Here is a 22,708-nt window from a genome sequence, read left to right on the forward strand (position 1 = left end):
AAGTAAAGCTAGGACTGTTAAGATTGCTCAACAGGTAAAGACTGAGCTTGACCTGAGTTCAGTTCCCAGGACACACATGGTGGGAGGAGAGAACCAGTTCCTGAAGGTTGTCCTCTGACCTGCACAAGTGCACTGCAGCACACATGCTCACACACACACACACACAAATAAATGAAGAAAGATGTTTAACAAAAGTAAACCTAGGCTTTGTCCCCCCCTTTATATTTATCTAATAGCCTTCATTTTTTAAAATATGCACTTATTGAATAATTACATTCCAGGCATAATTTTGTTCAGGCTTTTTTTTTGATCCCTTTCTGTAAAATACTGATTTTTTTTCTTAATATCCAGTCATGGTTGTCTTCAGAATCTATCTTGTGTGTGGTACTTTTGTCAGCTTGTGGCTTACTGACATATAGTTTGTAAATTTTGATTTTATTGATGAAGAAAGTAAATATTAAGTAGCAAACAAAGATGGCTATATAAATAAATTCAATTTTGGCATATAAATGGTTGCTCTAAGGTTACTTACACCTTTTCTACTCAGACACACGGGCGTGTGTTTCTCTGTTCTTTATACAGATGCATGTGTGCTCAGCTGATTCTGTCCAGGTTTACACCTGTCCATTGGTGTTGCACCTCCCCTATATTTTGTATATAAGTTCCATCATCTCTTTATCTTTAAATGTCAGGTAGATATATTTTATTCTTAAATTCTACTAGTTCAGTTACTACTACTAATTCCTACCCATTAAGTCTTCAAGGCTGAATTTGGACAAGAGCTCTGACTTGTTTTTTCTGTGGAGTTCAGAGAACTTCATAAGCCAGGCACTGATTGGAAAGGACTGATGTGCCATTTGCTTTAAGTCCTCTGAGCCCACACTGATGCTCTGTTAAAGCCCCTGTGATCACTAGCTATACTAAGGCAAGCTGGTGTGTCACCTCCTTCTAACACTTGTCTTACAGGAACAATACTGTTTTGACTTTTATTGGATGAAATTGATGCCATCTAATATAAACAACAGAATAAAGTGGCTACTGCGTTGTAAGTCATAACCAGGAGTTTTTTTCTTTTTAGAAGACTTATGATTTTATTTTCTTTGAAATATTATTGGTAAACTTTATCAAAGCAATTATTACACTTGCCTCAAGGGATGCATAAAATATCTCTGATAAAAAATAAGACTTAAAAAAATCTTTACAGCCAGGCAGTGGTGGTGCAAACTTTTAATCCCAGCACTCGGGAGGCAGGGACAGGTGGATCTCTGTGAATTTGAGGCCAGCCTGGTCTACAAGAGCTAGTTCCAGGACAGGGTTCAAACCTAAAGAGAAACTCTGTCTTAAAAAAATAAAACAACAACAAAAAAGGAAAATACAGATCAAAATATCATTATAAAGACTAATTAGACTAAGCTGGCTATCTTGTAGGATTTAGTGATTTATCATCCTTTTTATAACAAATTCAACTGAGAGCAAATTATTTTGCCTACTATTTAACAAAGCAATTAGATTTTTCGTACTGCACTCTTACAATACTCACTATACCATCTAAAACATGCAGTGCACCCACGGTACCACCTGAAATTAAATTCTAGTTATCATTTTAACCTATTATTTAACATTACACATGAATCTGTTATTACTAAGTAAGATGAAAGTTAATAGATTTCTAAATTGCTGTGTTGGTGTTATTTTGTTAGCTACGTGTCAGATTAAAGCATGGTTTGTCGAGAAACAGGGAATGTTGCTGCAGATGATGAATTAGCAAGTACACCGGAAGCAAAGCGCTTTCCTCCCTGACTGTGGGTCCTTCCCTCTCCCTGTCACTGCTACCTTTTTTCTGTTGGTGATATGAGTGTAACCAGGGCCTTGTGCATGGTAGGCTAAGCCCTCTAGCATGGAGCTGTATTCTGTGCCCTGCTTCTTTATTTTGTTTTTAAAGGCCAGCTCCCTGGCTCCTCCTTCTCCCACTTCATCATTTCCTGGCTTTGCCCATGCTCAGTCTTTCCCGATGTGGGCAAGTTGCCACAGCCTCCATATTTTCATGTTCTGTAATAACTTCTAGTACCTTGTCTGTTTCTGAAGCAAATGATAGTGTCGACTACTTGGCGTCTCTGCTGAAGTCCCCCGTGCCTTTGGCTTCCTGCCGCACACATCTCTCCTCCTGGGGTGTCTGCAGCCTGTCAGGAGGAGTACAAATGCAAGACTTTAGTAATAGCTTGGTGGCTATCCCACCTAAATTGGATATGACAAGCGGTTCATATAAAGGAGCTGTTTATGTTGTCTTAAAAAAATTGATCTCATTCCATATCTTGGCTTCGAAAATAATTTTTCTCTGTGTCTAGACTGTGCTCTTAATTTGACATGAATTTGCATTTTGTTTGAAGCAACTTCAATTAAGGTTGCATGGAGTAGCTCAGTTGAAGTAACTGTTACAGAAATTTATGTTGGGACTTTAAATAAAATTTAATTTAATATTTTCCTTAAGAATGATTGGATTGCTAGAGATCAGTAAATTTTTGCTTTGTGGCTTTATATCTGTTTCTGTTACAACAGAATGTTTTATTATATTGGTAATCAGTTCCCAGTCTGAAAATGTCTATTTTCCCATCGGAAGCTTTGCACTCACCATTAAGGTCCTTTTCTTTATGAGATTTCCTTTCAGTGTAGCACTCGGAAGAGCTGAAATCAGTTGCTGTGCCGTCACCCCTAGTACTCTCCCACTTGTTCTCTGCATGTGAGTGTCTCTTGGCCACCCCATCACCCCCACTTAAAGGTTAAAACAGTGCAGGCTCAGTGAATAAACCAGTTTATTCTAGAGCCAGCTAGAAGACTTGCTCACACTAAAAGCAGGGATCCATTGGGGCGCAGTAAGTCGGGCTTTGGAGTTGGGGAGGCAGTGGTAAGCCTGTTTGTAAACTTTGGGTTCCTGAACATTCATTTCAGGTTTCCTTTCTTTCTGAAAGGCCAGTGTTTGTAGAGCTTATCCTGTCAGCACCACCCTGTGTCAATTGTCAGGCCATGTTTAGCATGTGGAGATGTATTAATCGGCTGCGGCCCGCGCAGTAAGAGGCTGGGATGAATAGAAGGCTCAAGCAGATGAAGAGGGATTAACTGTGTGTTTTGAACAAACTCTTCAATCACGGAAGCAGTGATTTTACAAAGGATTAGCTGCTGCTTTTACAAATATTGATTACTGATTTGCTACTCAGAATGGAGATGACATAGCTTGTGCAGTTGCTGTGGAGTGTGCTGTGTGAAGTGGACATCATTCATATTAATGGATTTGTCACAAGCGTAATAGAAACAGACAGATTTATTAGCACAGCAGTTGCTAGAACTCTTATGGTTAAGGTTGTGTCAGCATATCTATTAAAACTTCAGACTTTAGAAGTTTATGGCCTAGCTATAAAATTCATTTCCAGATGGAATTTGGGATACCAGTTAAAGCCTGGCACAATTTTTAATGCATACTTTCACATGAGTTTGAAGACATTTAAGTTGAAACAGAGCAAAAACCATAGATCATTTTGTTATTTGTGTAAAATGAGTTGAATACCTTTTCTCCAAAATGCTTGAGACTAAGAAATGTTTCCATTTTCTTTTCTTTTAGATTTTGCAATATTTGTACATAAATAAGAGATATTTTGGGACTTGGACTCAAGTCTAAACATGAAACCATTTAAGTTTCATATATACCTTATACACATAACCCAAGGGTAATTTTATACAGTGTCTTCTACACCTGTGTTCTTTTGATGGCAGGTGTGGAATTTTCTACATGTGGTATCATAGCACTCAAAAGTTTGGAATTTGTAGTATTTTAGAACTCAGATTTCTAGATTAGGAATGCTCAACCTATGTCAACAAATTTGAATTCATTTTATTTTAGGAAAAAAAATTAAGAGCACTAAAAAGTATAGCACATTTATATGGGAATGTCAGAATGAAGTTCATTACTTTCATGTGACTCTAAAAAAATAATAAAAATAAAATTTAAAATTAAAAATAGATAAAATAACTCTAAAATTCACTAGTAAGAAATAACTTTCAGAAAAGAATATATTCTTTAGTCTTTTAAAGAGGGCAGGTATTTTGTTTTTCCTCAGATATTTATATTGTTACAGTCGGGAAAGTGTTAGAGAGTTGAGATTTGTCTCGGGACCAGCTGGACGATTTCTGTTAATTGTGGTGCGAAGGGGTGTGCTTCTGGAGGAATGGTAAAGAAGTTGTACCTTCAGGGCAGGGTGGATTAGCTAAAGGCAGCTGGCTCTGTGTGCGTTCTCATGTGGTGCCTTTATATGAACAGGCAGATTGTTTTCATGTTGTGACATTGTACTATAAACCTGTACTTGTGTTGTCAAAGCTCATACTGAATAGGTTAGTTATCAGTTATGGTTTTAATAATTGAAATTACTTAAGATACTGATTTTATTTTCTCTTTTAAAATTGTATTATGTAAAAGTATGTAATTCGTGATTCTAATAAAAAAAAGTTTTTAGAGGGATTTTTAGAGTGACGAACAGTTTTGGGCCAAGCGACCATGAGAGGGCCAGAGCTGGGGCCCGAAACTAACATGGAGGGGGACGTACTGGACACCCTGGAGGCCCTGGGGTATAAGGGTCCATTGTTAGAGGAACAGGCGCTCTCCAAGGCAGCAGAGGGTGGACTGTCTTCACCTGAATTTTCGGAGCTCTGCGTTTGGTTAGGCTCTCAAATAAAGTCCTTATGCAACCTGGAAGAAAGCATCACTTCCGCCGGGAGAGACGACCTAGAGAGCTTCCAGCTTGAGATAAGTGGGTTTTTAAAAGAGATGGCCTGTCCGTACTCGGTACTCATATCAGGAGATATTAAAGACCGCCTCATGAAGAAGGATGACTGCCTGAAACTTCTGTTGTTTTTAAGTACAGAACTTCAAGCTTTACAGATATTACAAAAGAAGAAACATAAAAATTCTCAGTTAGATAAAAACAGTGAAATTTGCCAGGAAGTTCAAGCTGTGTGTGATGCCCTCGGGGTTCCTAAGTCAGACACTTCTGACATTCCACTCCTACTGAGCCAAGTGGAATCGAAGGTGAAGGACATTCTCTCGAAAGTCCAGAAAAACCATGTGGGAAAACCACTGCTAAAGGTTGATTTAAGTTCAGAACAGGCAGAAAAATTGGAAAGGATTAATGATGCTCTTTGCTGTGAATATGAATGCCGCCGGCGGATGTTAATGAAACGGTTGGATGTGACCGTGCAGTCTTTTGGGTGGTCGGATAGAGCAAAGGCAAAAACAGATAACATAGCAAGAATTTACCAGCCCAAGCGGTATGCTTTGTCGCCCAAGACAACAGTTACGTTGGCACATCTGCTTGCTGCCCGTGAAGATCTGTCCAAGATCATCAGGACAAGCAGTGGCATCAACCGGGAGAAGACAGCATGTGCCATCAATAAGGTGCTTATGGGGAGGGTGCCTGACAGGGGAGGACGGCCGAATGAAATTGAACCACCACCCCCTGAAATGCCCCCTTGGCAGAAGAGACAAGAAGGCGGAGGGAGGGGTGGCTGGGGTGGTGGAGGTGGAGGTGGTGGCAGAGGAGGTGGTGGGGGTGGAAGAGGTGGATGGGGTGGGGGTGGGGGAGGAGGGTGGGGAGGAGGTGGGGGAGGGGGAGGAGGGTGGGGAGGAGGGGGTGGAGGAGGAGGCGGCAGAGGAGGTTTCCAAGGCAGGGGAGATTATGGTGGGAGGGGAGATTATGGTGGAAGAGGGGGCTATGGCGGGGGAGGCGGAGGAGGTGGTGGGTACAGAAGATACTAAGACTGCAGCTGTTAGAGCCCTGCTTCCTACTAGATACCATGTAGAGATAGTGTTCTGAGGAGCGTACTTGAATGTCCCCTGAGGTAGAGCATGGTGGTGTCTCTGAGGATGGCGTTTGAAGGCCATTTTACACTACCAGGTGAGCCTGCAGCACCATGATTTCCGTGTTCTCTGTACTCAGCATGCTGTGTCTTTTTAAAGAGAAAAAATCCAAAAACTATTTTTAAAAATTAAATATTTATTACCAGCAAAAAAAAAAAAAGTTTTTAACCTTCCCCCAAACAGCCTGCTTCCTAGATTTAAGAACTGCTAACAGTTCCGAGTGAGCTGTTCCTGCATTGTATGAATACATAAAATACAGAACCTGTATTTCAAATAGAAAAGTGTGTATCAATTTGTATATTCTGCTGCTGTGTTTATCATTAAGCATTAGGGATCTTGCTGTATAGTATAGATCTTTCTGTATTATATTTCTCTAGTTTTGCTTTATTTAAAATGCTCATACATTTAAAATAAATTAGCACTCTCTCTAGACAGACTTTTTCATTTCTTTTTCTGCCGTAGATATTGTTTCTGTTGTGGCACATATTAGGTACTGTGGTTTATTTTGTAGGACAGGATTTTAGTTGAGTGTTCAGGATTCACATCTCCAGGACCTCCTGAAGGTACAGTCTCTTGCTCTCTCCATGTTGGTCATGCTCGCTAGCCTCCTAAGATAGATGGTAGAATTCCATGCTAGTATTTAGTTGGAGGTGCTTGATTGCCTATTGAGAACTATTTAGCAAACACGGTGTCCCAGATGCTAATCCGAAGACAGTTGTGATTTCTGAACTTCTGGCGTGAACTCAGTAGTAAAGGTGGGAGCCCTGGGGCAGGATAACAACTCACTACATTGGCTTCTGTTCTCATTCTGAATTGCTTTGCTTCAATTTTTTTAACCTATTTTTCTGTTGATCTATTTATCTTTTTCTTAAGTATCTGCAAGGGTTCATGGGGCATCTGTACAAATATTTTTCCTCATAAACATCTGAAAAAGTCATCATTTGGTAAACTAATGCTTTTATGAATTGCTCGTGTATGGAATTATAATAGTGTACCCATTTTCTTAGATTAGTAACAGATAATTGAACCAAATGTTAAATTGCCAAAGCAGCATCCTCTGAAGAATTTGTGTTTTTTTTTTAAAAAAAACTTTTTTATATTTTCAGTCTTCATTAGAACTTGGTTGTGTGAATTTTTTTTTATTTATTTTATGTGCATTGGTGTAAAGATGTCAGATCCCCTGTAACTGGAGTGACAGACAGTCGTGAGCTGCTGTATGTGCTGGGAATTGAACCCATGCACTCTGGAAGAGCAGCCAGTGCTCTTAACTGCTGAGCCACCTCTCCAGCCCCAGTTGTGTGAAATTTAAAATTACCTAGATAAAACTTAATTCAGCTATTTATTTAATTAATGTCTTATCTTACCATTAAAAAAATGGAGAATGTGTTATTTATATAAATTTTTATAACTTCTATTTTCATTGAGAATATGTGTTATAATCCCTTCAGACACAATTTAATTACAGTCAAATTCTTGGAAAAATATAAAATGTTATATCTATCACCGTTCTTAGTTGATTTGGTTCAAGTGAGGCTGACCACACTGTTAATATGAAGCCACATTGTTGTACCTGGCTTGTTAGTAAATACTGCAGCTTTTCAATATTTTAACTTTGGCATTTTTAACTAAAAAGTTAAACCTTTGTGGTAAATTGTTCTGGTATGGCATCTCTTTTTTTGTTTTGTTGTTTTGGGTTTTTTGAGACAAGGTTTCTCAGTGTAGCCTTGGCTGTCCTAGACTTGCTTTGCAGACCAGGCTGGCTGTGAACTCACAGAGATCCACCTGACTCTGCTTTCCGAGTGCTGGGATCAAAGGTGTGTGTCACTACCACCTGTCAGTATGATAACTCTTAATCTGGAGAAGAGATCGTAGGTGGTGGCGCTGTAGCTCTGGGAGCCCCGAGGGGAGATAGTTCATTCACACAGTAGACATATCACCGCTGCTTTCTCATGTCTTCCTTGGGATGGATGCCAGTGTCTGTATTTTCATTTGACATGTATATCATGAACACTTAGTTTTAAGGAATATGCCAAAATTAGTTCTCTAAAAACGGGCACTTTTTATATATATATTTTTTTTAGTTATTTTTTTAATTAATTTATTTAATTATTAAAGATTTCTGCCTCTTCCCCGCCACCACCTCCCATTCCCTCCCCCTTCCCCAATCAAGTCTTCCTTCCTCCTCAGCCCAAAGAGCAAGCAGGTTTCTCTGCCCTGTGGGAGGTCCAAGGACCACCCACCTCCATCCAGGTCTATTAAGGTGAGCATCCAAACTACCTGGGCTCCCACAAAGCCATTACGTGCAATAGGATCAAGAACCCATTGCCATTGTTCTTCAGTTCTCAGTAGTCCTCATTGTCCATTATGTTCAGCGAGACCAGTTTTGTCCCATGCTTTTTCAGTCCCCGGCCAGCTGGCCTTGGTGAGTTCCCGATAGAACATCCCCATTGTCTCAGTGTGTGGGTGCACCCCTCGCAGTCCTGAGTTCCTTGCTCGTGCTCACTCTCCTTCTGTTCCTCCTTTGGATCGTGAGCCTTCAGTCCAGTGCTCCAATGTTGGTCTCTTTTAAGGCTGTCTTCTGTTTCAATTTCTTTTTCTTGTGTTTCTTGCTTTGTATTAGTGACTATAAGTTTAAAACTGATTGGAGCTGGTGGTCCGCATCTGTAATTCCAGAATTTAGCAGGCTGAAGTAGGAGGATCTGGAGTTTGAGACCTCAAATTTGGGCTTGGGCTACATAGTGAACTTAAGGTCAGTATGGGACACATTCCAGACCAGTCTAGAAACAGCTAAAGCAAAATGCACAGCGGCGTGGGAGCATCACTTTAAAGTCATTGTTAAGGTTGTAGATGAAATGTCAGCATGGCCCCTTGGCTTTTCCTTCTAACTGTCCTCCAGCTATTTCATTCTTTTTCCTTCCGAGTTCATGACTTCATCAGCTCAACAACACCTAATCGCGACCGTCCCAAAGGTAGGACTGCAGCTGCATCCCTTGCCCATCACAGTGTCTGGTGCATTCAAAGGGTTTGATTAGTGAATTAGCAAACACATTTATATGTCTCTATTTATTTGTATATGTATGTATATTATATATATATAATTTATTTGTTTTTATTATATCAGTCTCTTAGAATACTTTTGAAAGATGTACTAAAGGCTTTTAAAATTCATTTTTTCTTTAGAAAAATCCTATTTGTTTTGAAATTATTCAAAGGTAATCTGTAAAAGTTACCACCTGCATCATTATTTGTATGCCTCTAGTTCTCTTGTGTTTCAGAATGTATAACTGCAGAACTACATTTATCATCTGCTCATCAATATTCTTTCAGCTTTGTGTTGAATATTTATTAAACATTTTCTACAAACCTCATAAACAAATTTTTAAAAGATGTGTTTTTTATTTTTGTTTTTTTAATTATGTGAGTATGTCAGTGAATTTGTATGTGCCTGTGGGTGCAGGTGTTCTCAGAGGCTAAGGATATCAGATGCCCTGGAGCTAGAGTTGCAGGCAGTTATGAGCTGCTCCAAGCAGGGTGCAGGGACTGAATTAGGGTCCTCTGCATGAGCAGGGCATGTCTTAACTGCTGAAACATCTCTCTAGCGCCATTACCAAAAAAGCTTTAAATCAGTTTCTTAAAAAAAATGTGCCTTAAAATTCAAATTGTACTTATTACTATTGTGTGTGTGATTGTACTTGTTACTATTGTGTGTGTGTGTGTGTGTGTGTGAGAGAGAGAGAGAGAGAGAGAGAGAGAGAGAGAGAGAGAGAGAGAGAGAGAGAGAGAAATACATAGAGGTGCATGGATGTTGCAGTACATATGTGGAGGCCCCAGAGGGTAACTTGTCCAGTTGGTTTTTCTCCTGCCATGGTTTCTGGGGACCAAACCCAGCTTGTCTGTTTTTTACAGGAAACCATTTATTCACTGAACCTTTTCGTCAGCCCCCTAAATTCATTTCCTAAGAATGCTGTCCAACATAATGTAGTTTATTTAAAATTGAGCCTGTGCATCTTAAAAAAGTACAAATAAGATACCACCTGCAGCTCTGCTGCTGAAAGTCCAGTGCGCAGCACACTGCAGCCTGCTGTTGGAGAGTACTGTGTATACTCTGCAGAAGTACTGCCATCCCCGTCAGTCCCACACGTGGCTGCTGACAGCTATTCCCCAGTTAATCCCACGTGTGGCTGCTAGCAGGTATTCCCTAGTTAGTCTCATGCGTGACTGCCAACAGGTATTCCTTTTAAAGGCAAGAATAGAATGAGAAGTAAGCTTATGCTCAACTTTTATTTCCAGGTCCTAGAAATGTACGGCTGAGAGCAGCTGTTCTAACAGTGAAGGTTGAGTTGTATTCTCTGGTAATTTACTGTTCTGTGACTAGTAATGCCTTACAATTCTTTCAGCTACACAACCACATGGAAAAGATTTGACGTTAGATCAGTCTCAGGAAAATGTTTTGTGCATCTGTTCATATGAAACACACATATGCTTCAAAGTTTTACAGGGTAGTCAAATATGGTTGTTCATGCTTGTAATTCTAGTGCTAAGGAGACTGAGACAGGAGGATTCCCATGATTACAAGGACAGTCACCGCTTCTAGGCAAGCCCAGGCCACAAAATGAGGTCCTATTTAAAAAACAAAACACGTTGTCGATAACTTATGGCTTTAATTTCAGTGAGGCAGAGGTGAGTTCCGGGCTACTGAGATCTTGTCTCAAAACAGAACAGAAACCACCCACAAATTTTATGAGCTAAGATTGACATGGATTTTAAAGGTTTTTGATCAATTGTTGATTTGTTTTGTATTAAGGGAATATCTATCCAAGCTTATGTCCCTGTGAGGGCACTAAAAATTATAAATGTAATGTAAATGTGAATTTATAATTAAGAATGCATTAACTGTACCCCTACATTGGCTAATAGTTGGAGAATATTTTGACTTAAGCAGCAATCTTAGAGGATTGTATAGCTTCTTGCAGACATGAGACATGCAAGCATCTTCTTAGGATATAATTCTTACTATAAGTTGAGTGAGTCAATTGGTGTTTGGAAGCATGAACTGGAAAATATGCCAGATGTCAATCTTAATCTTTTGTAGTCTTATTTTTGAATTTAATAAAGCTGTTTGGGGCTACATGCCTGGGTTTTATACTCTACAGAATTTTTTAAACTGAATTTTGCTTTGGTGTTAGTTATTGGTCAGATATGAGTGATATTATATTTTAAAAAACCCTTTGAAATATGTGTTTATATACTATGAAAATGTTGTTGAGGACATTGGAAACACATGGAGAAATTCTTTCTCATTTCAGTACCAGGAACTAGTCATGTGTCCTTAAGAGATGGTTACCTTGGAAGCAGAGACTCAGAAAATTTGAATTCCTTCCTTCATGTTAATGACTAAAACTGAGGACTGAATTTTTGCCATTTCCTTGTAAATATGGATGATATTTGTAGTTCCAGTTCGTTTTGTGTCTGCGTTGACTATTTTGATCTGATGTCTAATTATTAAGATAATGTAACAGGAAACCGCAAGAAAAATACGTAGATTTCCCACGCCCTGCTCCCCCGGATTTCCATGGCATTGACATTTCTCTGTGTAGTGACTTGCTTTCTTGCTCCCCACCCCACCCCTTCCGCATCTCCTGTTTGCCCTCCTAAATGTGTCATGTACTGATGGCTACAGAATAATCTGTTGGGGTATGAAGTAAAATATTACTGAATTAATTGTCAAAATAACTAAGGATGCATGAATTTCATACCCATGTTGATCAAAGTCCTTAAAAACACACGGTCTGGTGGTTCTTTGTTTAGTTGTTTGGCTTGTTTTGGGTTTTGGGTGTCCTGGAACTTACTTTGTAGACAAGGCTAACCCCAGACTCACAGAGATCCATCTGCCTCTGCTTTCCAAGTGCAGGGATTAAAGACATGCACCACTTAACCTGGCTATTATTATTATTATTATTATTATTATTATTATTAGCAAAATGCTTTAAGTCATCAGAATTGCTTTGAATAGCAAAAGAGGGGAAATACCGAAAAGGGGTCGCCTTTTTAGGGGAGTAGGTAATGAGTGACAGCATGAGAATCATCAGGCCTGGTTTGCTGTGATAATCAAGTCCACTTACCAAGTGATCAGAATAGGGCTGTGAATAGACAGACTCCTAACTGAGCCATGTTTGACTTTGTATAAAATAATCTCATGCTTGATTATTATTTTTTACTTAAAAAAAACAAGCTTACTGTAACCAGCTCTTAATCCTGAGACTGTTTTGGAAATTGCAGATAGGATGACAGTTGTTTGTGTACCCATTCTCTTTCTTCAAAGCTAATCCAAAACTGTAAACTGTACTATACTTAAGTGGTATAACTCTGTACACGGCTGTCTCTGATGCTGCTAACCCAAAATTGTGTGTGTGCATAATAGGAAAAGTAGATGAATAAAGCAAATTCTTAAAACATTAGAAGTGTTGAGTTTTTTTTTATGTTTTTAGAGTTTTGTATCTTAAAACACAAAACATGAAATAGTTGTAAAAATAAACAAATAATTCCACAGTCCATGTGAAAATAAAGCACAGGCAAGTAGAAAGGAAGAGGAATTAAGTCCAAATTGTATATAATTCTTCTAGTCAGTTTCCCAGAGGCATCTGCATATAGAAAATCCTCCTTTCCATCCAAAAATACAAGTTTTCCCTTTATTGATTTGCTTGTGTTTATGTATTTCTAAACCAATATGGAAATTTTCAAAAAAAAAAATAGGCTGCCTTAGTTAGTTTTCTATTGCGGTGATAAGACACATGACCAAGACAACTTAGAGAAGAGTTTATTGAGGCTTACAGTTTCAGAGGGTTAGAGCCTATGACCATCATGGCAGGGAGCATGGCAGCAGGTAGGCAGGCCTGCTGCTGAGGCATAGTGGAGAGCTCATATCTTAAGACACAACCATGAGGTGGAGATTGTTAATTGGGAATGGATGGACTTTTGAAACCTCCAGGCCCACCCCCAGGAAGACACCTTCTCCATAAGGCCACACTTCCAAACCCTTCCCAAACAGTTCCACCAACTGTGGACCAAATATTCTAGTATATGAGCCTCTGGGAACCATTCTCATTCATTTGCTTAGGGAGCAAAACTGCCCTAATGCCTTAAAGAAGATGGAACAAATACTCTAGGATCTTAAATACATGGTAAAGTACAAATATCCTGCTAAGGCATTGATGTTAGATAATCATGACTCCTTTAGTGTCATAAAATAATAAAAAATAATAGCAGCTTTAGATGACATTCTTTTGTTACACCAATGGTAGAACATAGTGTTTTAGAAAATAGGTTTTTTAGGCAATGATATAAGACAGTTCTTTCCGTGGTAGCTATAAGAGAAATCACCGATTGATCTACCTAAAAGAAATTGTTAGAAACAGTTTCCACATTTGATAGTAAAGCCCTTTGCTCCCTAGTGCTTATTAAAGCACAAGAACAACATGAGTGTGGATCGATTCCTGAGTCTTAGAGTTGATTTGTCCTGAGCTTTTCATGCTTTAGATGAGAAAACTTGAGTCTCAGAGAGGCTAAGTGGTTTGTGCTCATCACAGATTTGCAGAAGCAGGATGTCTTTTTATATTGTGTGACTTGTTTGACTATATGTATGTCTGTGCACTCTGTGCATGCCCACTGCCCACAGAGGTCAGGAGAGGATATCAGGTCCCCTGGAACTGGAGTCCCAAGGGTTGTGAACACTTCTGAGGCTGTTTCTTAAGAAACATTAGACAGGTGTTTGTGGATGGAGGAGTAGGAAAGTGTTCTCATGTGAAATAAGGTGGTGGTCTCCAAACAGCGAAGCCTTGTATGATCTGCATTAAATCCAAAACAAGCATTTAGTGGACATTTTTCCTTGGTTTTCAGACTCATCATGGGAAATTAGAAGAGGCAAAAGGAAGTGCTAGCTACCTCAATTTTGAGACTTACACTAAGCGTGAATGTGAAGAATTTAAAAGGATTTGGATAGGATTTTATTGTACAAGTTGTTCACTTAGATTTTTTTGCATTGCATTACTTATGCATTTATTTATACGTAAGTTTAAAAATAAAAATCAGCATTTCCAGCTTAATTCCTTACATTTGTTTTGAAAAATATGCTTATTGCCGTTATTTGGTCTCTCCAGATGTGTTTCTAGGTGACCTCAGTTGGTTCTATCACAACACTTCTTTACATAGTACTGTTGGGGGGAGCTGTGGGCTGTGTTCCTGCTGCCCCAGCTCCTGGTCACCTAGCTAGCTTATGCTCCAAAATAACAACACACAACTGTATTCTTTTAAACACTACTTGGCCCATTAGCTCTAGCCCTTATTGGCTAATTCTCATATCCTGATCAACCCATCTCTAATAATCTATGTAGCACCAGTCTTACCGGGAAAGATTCAGCATGTCTGACCTGGCGGCTTGCTTCATCGGGTCTGTCTCTGAGAGGAGCTGCCCTGCATCTGAGCTCACTTCCTCTTCCTCCCAGCATTCTGTTCTGTTTACTCCACCCACCTATGTTCTAACCTATGAGGGCCAAGCAGTTTCTTTTTTAATTAACCAATGACCTTCCTCCATCATAGTACTGGTTCACTTATACTTATTCCAAGCTTTTTTGTTGTTGTTGTTGTATTGTTTTTTTTGTTTGTTTGTTTTTGTTTTTGTTTTTGCTATCCGGAATGATATTGTGTCCCTGACTTCTTTCTCTGTATGCTTGTTGTTGGTATATAGGAAGGCTACTGATTTTTGTGTGTTAATTTTGCATCCTGCTACTTTGATGAATATGTTTAGCAGCTGTAGGGGTGTTCTGGTGGAGTGTTTTATGTGTAGAACCATATCTCCTGTAAATAAGGATACTTTGACGTCTTCCTTTCTTATTTGTACCCTGTGTATCTCACCCTACTGTTCTTACTGCTCTAACTAGGACTTCATGCACTCTACTGAACAGGAGAGGAAAGTGTGTGGGGAGATACCCTGTCTTTGTTCCTGATTTTAGTGGAAATGCTTTAGGGTTTTTCTCTGTTTAGAAAGATGCTGCCTGTGGGCGGTTACTGTGTATTGTCCTTATTATGTTGAGATATGTCCCAGGCTCCCTAGATTCTCTGGGACTTTTTATCATGAAGAGATGTTGGATTTTGTTGGAAGCCAAAGATTTTCTGAATCTAATGTGATGATCATGTGGTTTTTGTCCTTGGATCTATGTGGTGGATTATATTCATTGATCTACATGTATTGAACCGTCCCTGCATCTCTGGGATAAAGCTGACTTGATCATAGGGGATAATCCTTGTAATGTGCTTTTGAGTTAGGTTTAAGTCTTCATTTGAGAGCTTTTTCATCCATATTCAACAGAGGTTGACCTATAATTTTCTTTCTTTTTCCATTTTTTTACTGCAGTAAAACGGTGTTTTTCAGACATGACAAGACAGTTGCATATATGATTGTCACAATATGTCAAGCCCTGCGTGGGCTCAAGGCAGATAAAATTGGTCCGTCCCCCCCACCTAACCCTCCACGGTATGACTTAAAGTCCCCCTCCTAGCTGAGGAACTATTGATAACTGTGGTAGGGTGAGTCAGTTTTCTTTAAGGGTGTGAGCTCTGGTTGGTCAGCCTGCTCCAGGGGAGGGCACACACCCAGGAGGATTTGGGCAGCACAGATTGGTGGCTTAAAAAAACAAAACAAAATAGGAGTGATGTGTGGATCCTGGAAGGAGACAGAGTGGTGAATAGAATCACATATATTATATGAAATACTCAAAGCATTAATAAAAATATTATTTTAGCAAAAGGCTTGGATTAGTCCATAGTTTGTTAGTATTTGAGGGGGGATTGGATGAGGAGTTTATCCTTAACTCTTTGCATTTCAGGGAAATAGTTCCATCGTGTGGTGACAGAGTATTTGACTAGACCATGATTTGACTCAGAGTGAAAGATCACACGAGCAAAGAACAGTCTCTAAAAAAAAAAATCTCTCTTCTTTCTTTTCCAATAGAAACAGAAATTTTTAATGGTATGAAAGTGGTAGGAAGATTATGCTAGCTGAGAGGTTTAGTGTTCATGTCGAAGACTATATAAATGCCAAGCCATAAAAGAAAACTGTAGTCAGCAAAGGCGACACTCAGAAACTTAGCAAGAATTGCATGAAGTTAAGGTTGAAAAACTATAAAAATGTGAACAATAAGGCCCATATTATCATAATGACTTGTTAATGGTAAAGTAGTAAAAGTGATTTTAGGTTTCTCACACGTCTAGTATTTAAATTGGCCACCAGCCGTCTCATAAAATTATGAGAAGAAAATGAATCCACAATGTCGATTGTGAAAGGTCTTGGAGCCAATCTGATCCCTTGCCACCTGTTTGTACAAGAGAAGAACCTGAATGAGAAACTAATGAAGAACTAAGAGCCAGAGCTTGTGTTGATTTTTAATTCATATTTCAAGCTTTCTGAAAATTGCTAGGATCCAGGATAGACTTGACCCTGTTGAAGATAAGCTGTGCTGAAGGTCCGGAGGGACCTGTTTGCTCTGCAGCATGTGTGCTTCAGCTGTACACTGGCTTTGCAAATTTTAAAATTTCACATCCCATCAGAACTAGTGTAGAAGAGCCAAAGCCAGATCTCTGCCCAAATGCTTCTGACCGACTGCTGCCTCATCAAGATTGCAAGCTTGGTTCTGGAGGAAGGACCACTTCTTGCTTAGTTTCCTTGCTGGGGTTAGTTATCATGCTGCGTTTACCGAGGCATGATGATACCATGTCCAGCAACAGGGGGTTAGTTCCAATGTCTAATATTTTGATTTGCTTTAGAAAAGTAGGATGGTCATAATAAATAAATACTCATTTTAAAATATGGTCCAATTTCCTCAGAATATTAAGCTTGTGGCCTTTTAACCAATCTCCTGTTGTAATTTTCTGTATATAGAGTAGCCTAAAATGCAAATTATTTTTTCTCTATGCCCTTATGATATGATTTCTTCTTTTATTGCTCTTACCTTAAGAAAAGGAAATTGTTTGTAACTAGTTTAAAAATGACAGTAATGTCTAAGCTGTGCAGTTGCCAAATCAGTCTCTCCTGTGAGATAGTATTCTGGTATAAGTGGTTGTCCAGTGACTGTCTGGTGTTGCCTGCTGTATAAAGTGATATAGCTGTAGCTTCCTTCTCTTGGTAATCATTGTGTCTGCATCTGGAGAGCCTCCGTCCTTCGATCTGATCTGAATCTTAACTGATGACATACTCCTGACCATTGTGAGAGGGCTGAACAATGTGAGGGTTCAAGGTTTTAAAAGAGAAATTACTGCTGTTATATATTATAATGACTTTCAATCAGAACGTATTAACTGCATATCGTGTTACATAAATCATGAAGTTCTTCTGAGGACTTAAGTATAATTTAAAGGGGTTATTACTGATGCACTTTTTAAAAAAACTTTTATTGATTTTATTGATCTCTACATTTTTCTTGGTTCCCCTCCCTTCCTCTCCCTTCCCCTTCAACCCTCTCCCATGGTCCCCATGCTCTCAATTTACTCAGGAGATCTTTTCTTTTTCTATTTCCCATGTAGATTAGATCCATGTATGTCTATCTTAGGGTCCTCATCATTATCCAGGTTCTCTGGGATTATGAGTAGGCTGGTTCTCTTTGCTTCATGTCTAAAAACCACTTATGAGTGAGTACATAAGTCGGGGTCTGGGTTACCTCACTCAATATGATGTGTTCTAGATCCATCCATTTGCCTGCAAATTTCAAGATGTCATTATTTTTTTCTGCTGTGTAGTACTCCATTATGTAAATGTACCACATTTTTTTTTAATCCGTTCTTCTGTTGAGGGACAGTTAGGTTGTTTCCAGGTTCTGGCTATGACAAACAATGCTGTTATGAACATAGTTGAGAGCATGTCCTTGTGGTACAATTGAGCATCCTTTGGGTATATACCCAATAGTGGTATTGCTCGGTCTTGAGGAAGGTTGTTTTCTAGTTTTCTGAGAAATCACCATATTGATATCCGAAGGGGCTATACCAATTTGCACTCCCACCAGCAATGGAGAAGTGTTCCCTTTACCCCACAACCTCTCCAGCATAAGTTGTCATCAGTGTTTTTGATCTTGGCCATTCTTACAGGTGTAAATTGGAATCTCAGAGTTGTTTTGATTTGCATTTCTCTGATGGCTAAGCATGTTGAGCATTTCTTTAAGTGTCCTTCAGCCATTTTAAATTCCTCTGTTGAGAGTTCTCTGTTTAGGTCTGTACTCCATTTTTTTATTGGGTTATTTGTTCTTTTGATGACTAATTTCTTGAGTGTTTTTTTGTATATTTTGGAGATGAGACCTCTGTCTGATGTGGGGTTGGTGAAGATCTTTTCCCATTCTGTTTCATCTTGTTGACCGTGTCCTTTGCTTTACAGAAGCTTTTCAATTTCTGGAGGTCCTATTTATTAATTGTTTCTCTCAGTGTCTGTGCTATGGGGTTATATTTAGGAAATGGTCTCCTGTGCCAGTGCGTTCTAGTGTACTTCCCACTTTCTCTTCTGTGAGGTTTAGTGTGGCTGGCTTTATGTTGAGGTCTTTGATCCAATTGGACTTGAGTTTTGTGCATAGTGATAGATACGGATCTATTTTCATTCTTCTACATGTTGATATCCAATTATTCCAGCACCATTTGTTAAATATGCTTTCTTTTTTCCATTTTATATTTTATCTTCTTTGTCAAAAATAAAGTGTTCAAAAATGTGTGGATTGATATCTGGATCTTCTATTCGGTTCCGTTGGTCCTCCTGTCTGTGTTTATGCCAATACCAGGCTATTTTCAGTACTGTAGCTTGTAGTAGAGTTTGAAGTCAGGGATCGTGATGCCTCCAGAAGTTCCTTTATTGTACAGGATTGTTTTTGATATCCTGTGTTTTTTGCTTTTCCATATGAAGTTGAGTACCATTCTTTTGAGGCCTTTGAAGAATTTTGTTGGGATTTTGATGGACATTGCATTGAATCTGAAGATTGCTTTTGGTAAGATTGTCATCTTACTATGTTAACTCTACCTACCCAAGAGCATGGGAGATCTTTATACTTTCTGGTGTTTTCTTCAATTTCAATTTCTTTCTTCAAAGATTTAAAGTTCTTGTTATACAAGTCTTCCACTTGTTTGATTAGAGTTACTCCAAGATATTTTATGGTATTTGTGGCTATTGTGAAGGGTGATATTTCTCTGATTTCTTTCTCAGCTTATTTATCATCTGTGTAAAGGAGGGCTTTTGATTTTTTTTAAGTTAATCTTGTATCCTGCTACATTACTGAAAGTGTTTATAAGTTGTAGAAGTTCTTTAGTAGAATTTTTGGGATCACTTATGTAAACTATCATATCATCAGCAAATAGTGAGAGTTTGACTTCTTCTTTTCCAATTTGTATCCCCTTGATCTCCTCTTGGTGTCCTATGACTCTAGCTAGGACCTCAAGTACTATAATGAATAGATATGGAGAGAGTGGACAACCTTGTCTTGTTCCTGATTTCAGTGGACTTGCTGGGAGTTTCTCTCCATTTAGTTTGATGTTGGCTGTTGACTTGCTGTATATTGCCTTTATTATGTTTAGGTATGTTCCTTGTATCCCTGCTCTGTCCATGACCTTTATCATGAAGGGATGTTGTATTTTGTCAAAAAGCTTTTTCGGCATCTAATGAGATGATCATGCGTTTGATTTTGGGGGAAATCACTTTGTTTCAGTTGGTGAGAGTAAGAATATACAGGTAAGTGTTGATACACATTTACACTCTTGAAGAGCTAATCCAAAAGAAATGTGAAATTGCATCGCGATTTATTTGAAATCCCTAACCTCTCTACTGGGATTGTTGTGTTTATATGTTATAGTTCTGATTATTGAATATTGATGGAAAGTATCACCCTTTTGAGGTAACTCAGCTACAGCATTTACTGCATTTGTATTTACGAACATGAATTTATTTCCTTAATTCAAGATTTACAAGAGGAGGGAAGGGAGTCTATGGGATGGATTTGAAGTAAGGTTGCCAGATCTGAGTAATTGCAGTGATTAAAGGTACCCTGACCGCAATGAGATGAGGTGAACACAGCTTTTCCAGAGTGAATTGCCTACCCACTGTTTTCCTTTCCCTTGCTCCCTACAGGAAACCAGTTTCCTCCAATTGCAGCCCAGGACCTTCCTTTTGTCCTAAAGGCTGGCTACCTGGAAAAACGCAGAAAAGGTGAGCTGTAGGGCTAATGAAAACACTAAAGCTGTTTTGTTGTTGTTGTTGTTTGTTTGTTTGTTTTCTATTCTAAGATAAAATGTATTTGTGGCATACCCGAAGAAGAGTATTCTCGAGACTTGACTCTAGAGGTGTACCCAGATATCCAGGGACATGTCCCCAGCTAGATCCTTGGGCAGCTGAGGAGAGGGAGCCTGAAATGGCCCTATCCTATAGCCATACTGATGAATATCTTGCATATCACCTTAGAACCTTCATCTGGCGATGGATGGAGATAGAGACAGAGACCCACATTGGAGCACTGGACTGAGCTCCCAAGGTCCAAATGAGAAGTAGAAGGAGGGAGGACATGAGCCAGGAAGTCAGGACAGCGAGGGGTGTGCCCACCCACTGAGACGGTGGGGCTGATCTAATGGGAGCTCACCAAAGCAAACTGGACTGGGACTGATGGAGCATGTGATCAAACTGGACTCTCTGAACGTATCGGACAAGGAGGGCTGACTGAGAAGCCAAGGACAATGGCACTGGGTTTTGATTCTACTGCATGTAATGACTTTGTGGGAGCCTAGGCTGTTTGGATGTTCACCTTCCTAGACCTGGATGGAGGGGGAGGACCTTGGACTTCCCACAGGGCAGGGAACCCTGACTGCTCTTTGGACTGGAGGGGGGGGGAATGGGAGGAGGTGGAAATTTTTAAGTAAAAATAAATAAATAAATAAAAATTACCTAAAAAAAAAAGAAAAGAAAATGTGGTGACCTTATCTAGACATGAAACCCCACTTCCCCACTTTCAGTTTTATAGTTTTTTTTTTTTTTACACTAGCAAAGCATTAGGTCTGGCTTTCAGTGCAACCTGGGATATTTTTGCTTCAGGACATGACTGTGTTCTCAAGGTTGGAGTTTCTCACCACTAACTCATGTGGGACCCCTACGTCCGACTGGCACACATTGGCCTGCTGTGATTCAGAATAGCCTGGCATCTCACCTGCTGTTGTGTGTTTCTCATTTCAGCATTCCTCTCCATTGGCCTTGGTAGCTGTGGTTTGGCCAGGTGGTCTCCTTTCAGCACCAAAAGAAAAAGAAAAAAGAAATCTGGGCGTGGTGTTATGATATGAGGAATGAAAGCAGGAGAACTCCTTATGACCGTACAGCTTGCTGTAGCTTTTGTGCAGACCTTCTGATTATATTCCACTTGTACTTTTCTTTTTATCTTTTTAAGCTGAAAGAGGTAGTAGAAATTAACCAAGCCAACCTCTCCCTGAGAAAATCAGACCCACAGATCAGCTATATCAAGAATGTGTTATCAGGTGCCTTTTTGAGACGGTCTCTGTAGGGAAAGTCTGGTGGCAGACAATGGAAACAATCCTAAGTGTGATGTTCCCCATCTCTGCTGGACTTTATCCATTGCTGCTGTGCCGCCTGTCCTTTGGGGTGGAACATACAGATTAATGACAGCGGTGACAGGAAGCCCAGCAACTGTACTAACTAACTTTCCCTTGTGTGGTAAGGGAATGGCGTTATGTAAGTCATGCCCAGTGTCTAACCTGCTCATTCTGCTTTTTGCAGATCACAGCTTCCTGGGGTTTGAGTGGCAGAAGCGGTGGTGTGCTCTCAGCAAGACAGTGTTCTATTATTACGGCAGCGATAAAGGTGGTGCTGGCATTTATTCACATCAGTTTCCTTTGCACGCGTTTCTGACCGTTTTCCTGCAGTCTGAACAGAAGACAGCAGTGGAGAAAACACTGAGACGTTTCTGTAGAACTGAAGAAAAATGAGGTTCATGCTGATGTGAGATAAAACTTTTTGAAGACAGGAAAAATAGTAATTGTTTATATAAAATTTAATGACATAGTACTTCCTGACTTTACAGATGCCAACAGCAAAAGCAGACGTGTATTGAGTTTGCTATATTCCAGATACTGTATAAGTAGTTTATCTACCTACATAAGCAAGTCAACTAGTATAACTCATTTAACACACAGCCCTTCTATGAAGTAGGCTCATTACTAGCCTACTTGTTTACTGACAATGTTTTTTATTAACAATATCAATTGTGTATAATTGCCACAGCCCATGTGGCTTGGGTAGTTTTGTCAATTTTCCTTGGGTCTAAGGTCTTGGTCCTTTCATGGCTGTGCCCATGTCAACAGTTCACATTCATTCAGGATTTTACTCAGGGCCTCCTCCATTCCCTACAGGTTTCACCGTGCCATTTTATTCCTGTGCATGATGCCTTCTGATCACATTTGCCTTCACTTCTTGCACCCTCTACTGCTAACCCTAGAACTGCCCACTTCTACTATCACTTCCTCCCCCTCCTTCCCCTCCCCTCCCTTCCCCTCCCCTCCCTTCCCTTCCCTCCCCTCCACTCCCCTCCCCTCCCTTCCCCTTCCCCTTCCCTTCCCTTCCCCTCCCCTCCCTTCCCTTCCCTCCCCTCCACTCCCCTCCCCTCCCCTCCCCTCCCTTCCCCTTCCCTTCCCTTCCCTTCCCTTCCCTTCCCTTCCCTTCCCTTCCCTTCCCTTCCCTTCCCTTCCCTTGCCAGTAAGTTTCATTAGAGTAGCAAGGGCACCTTGCTGTAA

At 39.8% G+C, this 22,708-nt stretch overlaps 2 protein-coding genes across 2 annotated transcripts in view; both read left to right on the top strand.

Moving 5' to 3' along the window:
* The window catches only part of Skap2 (src kinase associated phosphoprotein 2), a 159,589-nt gene that overhangs the window by 75,575 nt on the left and 61,306 nt on the right, over window positions 1-22,708 (top strand). The window contains exons 5-6 of the mRNA XM_057786131.1: window positions 20,049-20,126; window positions 21,696-21,779. Coding sequence (XP_057642114.1) covers window positions 20,049-20,126; window positions 21,696-21,779 — 162 coding nt within the window. The remainder of the gene's footprint in view (window positions 1-20,048; window positions 20,127-21,695; window positions 21,780-22,708) is intronic.
* LOC130877251 (protein FAM98B) lies at window positions 4,522-5,800 on the top strand. The gene has a single exon (XM_057774357.1). It carries the CDS (start codon window positions 4,544-4,546, stop codon window positions 5,798-5,800), a length of 1,257 nt encoding a protein of 418 aa, XP_057630340.1. The 5' UTR covers window positions 4,522-4,543.

The sequence above is a fragment of the Chionomys nivalis genome, chromosome 1, assembly GCF_950005125.1.
Source record: "Chionomys nivalis chromosome 1, mChiNiv1.1, whole genome shotgun sequence".
Lineage (NCBI taxonomy): Eukaryota > Metazoa > Chordata > Mammalia > Rodentia > Cricetidae > Chionomys > Chionomys nivalis.